Here is a 2,928-nt window from a genome sequence, read left to right as displayed (position 1 = left end):
TGATTCATGAGTGGTTTATTCAGCCTTCTCGCCTCAGGCTTTCTACATAGATGAGATCCAGGGACACCCCCTAAATATAGCTATTGGCACAGTCTAATCTTTCTTTATGAGTGCATTGATGCGTACCACTTAATGCAGCAGCTTTCTTTTGATAGGGTGTAACTTGATTCCCAAGGCAACTGTTGCCACCGCAAAACACTAAACACATACATCGGTACGTCAATATAATCTCTAACTAGCACCACTATAGCAATCCGGTATATTTAAACTTGGATTTGTTTTTTTTGTGTGTTGTTGCATGTTGATTTAATGCTAAGGCAACTACGCCTTTAAGAAGAAAAGTAGAGCTTTGAAAGTTTCATTGGACTCCTCTGGTGTGCCAACAGAAGTGTGAAGTATAAGATGAAACTACGTAAGGAGAGATTTTGTTTTCCATTTGTTGTCCTTTTTTTAAGTATTACTGGTTTTATTTAAAAGTATCTTTTAATTCTTTAATTCTGTTCACTTCTTTATCCTCACAGCAGCCATCTCCATAGCTCCCACGCCAGTCTGTATTCCTCGCGCACCTCCTGTCCGGCAAGCTCGCTGCCTGGTGGATACAACCGTAAAATTTCCCGTAATTTCGGACTCCGCACAGTTTTGGAAAAGCAATCAGGTAAGCAGAGATTTCTTAATTGTGTGGTTTATCATAGAAATAGATTGTTTAAAACAACAACAAGAAAAACCAAACCGATCCATAAATATGCTTCTTAGAGTATTCCCAGATTGAACCCTTTACACCCACCATTTGTTCATAAACGGACTGTCAGTCTGGAGACACCAGATGTTCACCAGCACAACCACCAGAGGACACTGATCATGCAGAGAAAAGAGCATTACAGGTAGGTGCACTAAATCATTTCACTATCACTGAATCACTTGTGCCATTTCCCTCTTTCCTTTGAAGAGCTGACTTCAAAGACAATGACTGAAAGTTGCTGTGTCAGATATCATCAGGTATGGCGAAAACCCTTCTATGGAACCAGCAGTGAGAGAGAAGAGTACAGGTAAAATAGTGGAGGATACCATTGACCTTTTTATATTGAAAAACAACAACAATTGTTTCTGGCAAAGAAAAGCTGCTCTTTTTTATCTCCGTAGGAAGGAGTTGCGAGAACAGCTGAAGAGACAAATAGAGGAGAAATGTGCAGCAATAAAGCTGCAGCTGGCCAATAAAATAAAGGAAGCGGAGACTCTCCGAGAAGCAGACCGCCTCGATCTGGCCAGTGAACGAGAGCAAAGGATCCAACACAGCAAAGCAATGGCGGTGTACAGAGATGAGAACAAGAGGGTACAGCCCCACACATACATTATATATCCACTATTAATGCTTTTGTGGTTATGGCCCCATCCGGTAGTGCCCTGGAAATGTTTCATCATGCTCTCAGGTTACAAAAATACAGCGAGTGTCTGAGTGTGGGTGGGGTTTTTTTTTTCCTTCTTGTTTCTTTCTCTGCTCATGAACAGCTAATGGAGCAGAGCTGGAGGGACAGAGCACTAACACGCTCCCAGGAGGCCCTGAATGAAAGAGAGCTGCTGCGCCTCAACCCCATCAACTGGAGTGGAACACTGAAATAGGTCAAACCTCCCCAGGAGGTCAAAACGTCAGACTTAGGCCTCACTGTAGCATGTGTGTCAGGTGGAAAAATGGGATCCCAAATGTACAGTGCAGAATCACTAAAGGAACTAATTTTAAAACATTTTGGATTACATACAGTCGTGTGAAAAAACGGGTACACAGTCTTTCAATTCACAGTTTTTGTATCAGGTCATTAAAAAAACAAAATCTGGTCCTTGGCAAATCTTAAAATTAGGTCAATACAACCTACATATCATACAATGTCATAATTTATTTAAACACAAATTCAGACAAAATACAGAAGCAGTGTTTTAAAAACTTAGTACACCCTTATTACTTCTATAGGAATTCAGAAAGTAAGCAACACTATTTGAGCTGATCAGTTTCCTCTTACTTTATTGATAACCAGGAAGCTTATCAAAAACAATTTGAAGTCCACCAGTATATGGTGATAAAGAGTATTCAAAAGTTTAAAACACTCAATACCGTCACTAAGCTTTCCAGAAATGGACGTTCCAAGAAATTCACCCCAGGGTCCAACTGCATAACACTGAGGAGAACCTGTCAAAAACAAAAAGGCTCTGCCTGTCTCAGTTCTCATGTTAAATGTTAAAGTTCACAACAGTATAATTAAAAAAAAAAAAAAAAGACTGAACAGGTATGACTTGTTTGGAAGGGTGGCCACATGAAAACCAAACATCACTGGTACAAACACTTCATACCACCTGTCAAGCACCATGTTGTGCAGCCACAGGCAATTTGCAGTCATTGAATCAAGCGTGAACTCCTCTGTATGTCAAAGTACTCTAAAGTCAAATGTGAAGCCACCTGTTTGACAGCTAAAGTTAAGGTGAGCCATGTGAAAGGATAATGATCCCAAGCGCAGCAGCAAATAAACCAAATGGCTGAAAAAGAGAAGAATTAAGGTGTTGCAGTGGCCCACAGAAAGTCCAGACATTGAGAGCTGTGCATAAATAAATGCCTGCAAACCTCAATAATCTGCAGCAAAGACGTAATGAGTGGCACAAAATTCTTCTGACTGATAGAATCACACAGAAAAGCAGTTAGTTGAAGTTATTGCTGCTGAAGACGGTTTTACAAAGGATTCAATCAAAAAAAGACTTCAGCATTTTTACTTTGTTTTTTGTCTGAGGTTGTAGTTACATGATTTATGGAGCAGATTATTTTGTATCATTACATCCTGTAAGTAAAACCTTAGAATTGAAAGAACGTGTACTTTCTTTTTAACATCACTACACAATAACAATGAGAACCTTTCTAATAAAAACACATTAACTAATGCCAAGAGT

The 2,928-nt window shown here is 39.6% G+C and overlaps 1 protein-coding gene across 3 annotated transcripts; it reads left to right on the top strand.

Annotated features, from left to right (window-relative positions):
- Positions 1-77: 77 nt before the first annotated feature.
- On the top strand, positions 78-2,315 carry LOC145422751 (uncharacterized). Of its 3 annotated transcripts, none has more exons than XM_080294512.1 (6): positions 78-214; positions 318-412; positions 522-655; positions 754-881; positions 987-1,046; positions 1,141-2,315. In XM_080294512.1, exons 2-6 carry the CDS (start codon positions 403-405, stop codon positions 1,451-1,453), a joined length of 645 nt encoding a protein of 214 aa, XP_080150638.1. In that variant the 5' UTR covers positions 78-214; positions 318-402; the 3' UTR covers positions 1,454-2,315. The 3 variants fall into 3 exon arrangements, with proteins under 3 accessions (XP_080150638.1, XP_080150639.1, XP_080150637.1); XM_080294513.1 differs by having other exon boundaries at positions 158-412; positions 1,141-1,330; positions 1,507-2,315; XM_080294511.1 differs by having other exon boundaries at positions 158-412.
- Positions 2,316-2,928: the final 613 nt, after the last annotated feature.

Source organism: Astatotilapia calliptera, chromosome 20 (assembly GCF_964374335.1).
Source record: "Astatotilapia calliptera chromosome 20, fAstCal68.1, whole genome shotgun sequence".
NCBI classification, from domain to species: domain Eukaryota; kingdom Metazoa; phylum Chordata; class Actinopteri; order Cichliformes; family Cichlidae; genus Astatotilapia; species Astatotilapia calliptera.
The sequence above is the reverse complement of the archived record's forward strand: the minus strand, read 5'-3'. Positions and strand labels throughout refer to the sequence as shown.

What these genes read in the sequence shown, in the direction of transcription:
- LOC145422751 (XM_080294512.1), top strand. An exon ending in AGTTTTGGAAAAGCAATCAG is followed by an intron (nt 656 to 753) that starts GTAAGCAGAGAT and finishes TATGCTTCTTAG; the next exon opens with AGTATTCCCAGATTGAACCC. An exon ending in AGTGAGAGAGAAGAGTACAG is followed by an intron (nt 1,047 to 1,140) that starts GTAAAATAGTGG and finishes TTATCTCCGTAG; the next exon opens with GAAGGAGTTGCGAGAACAGC.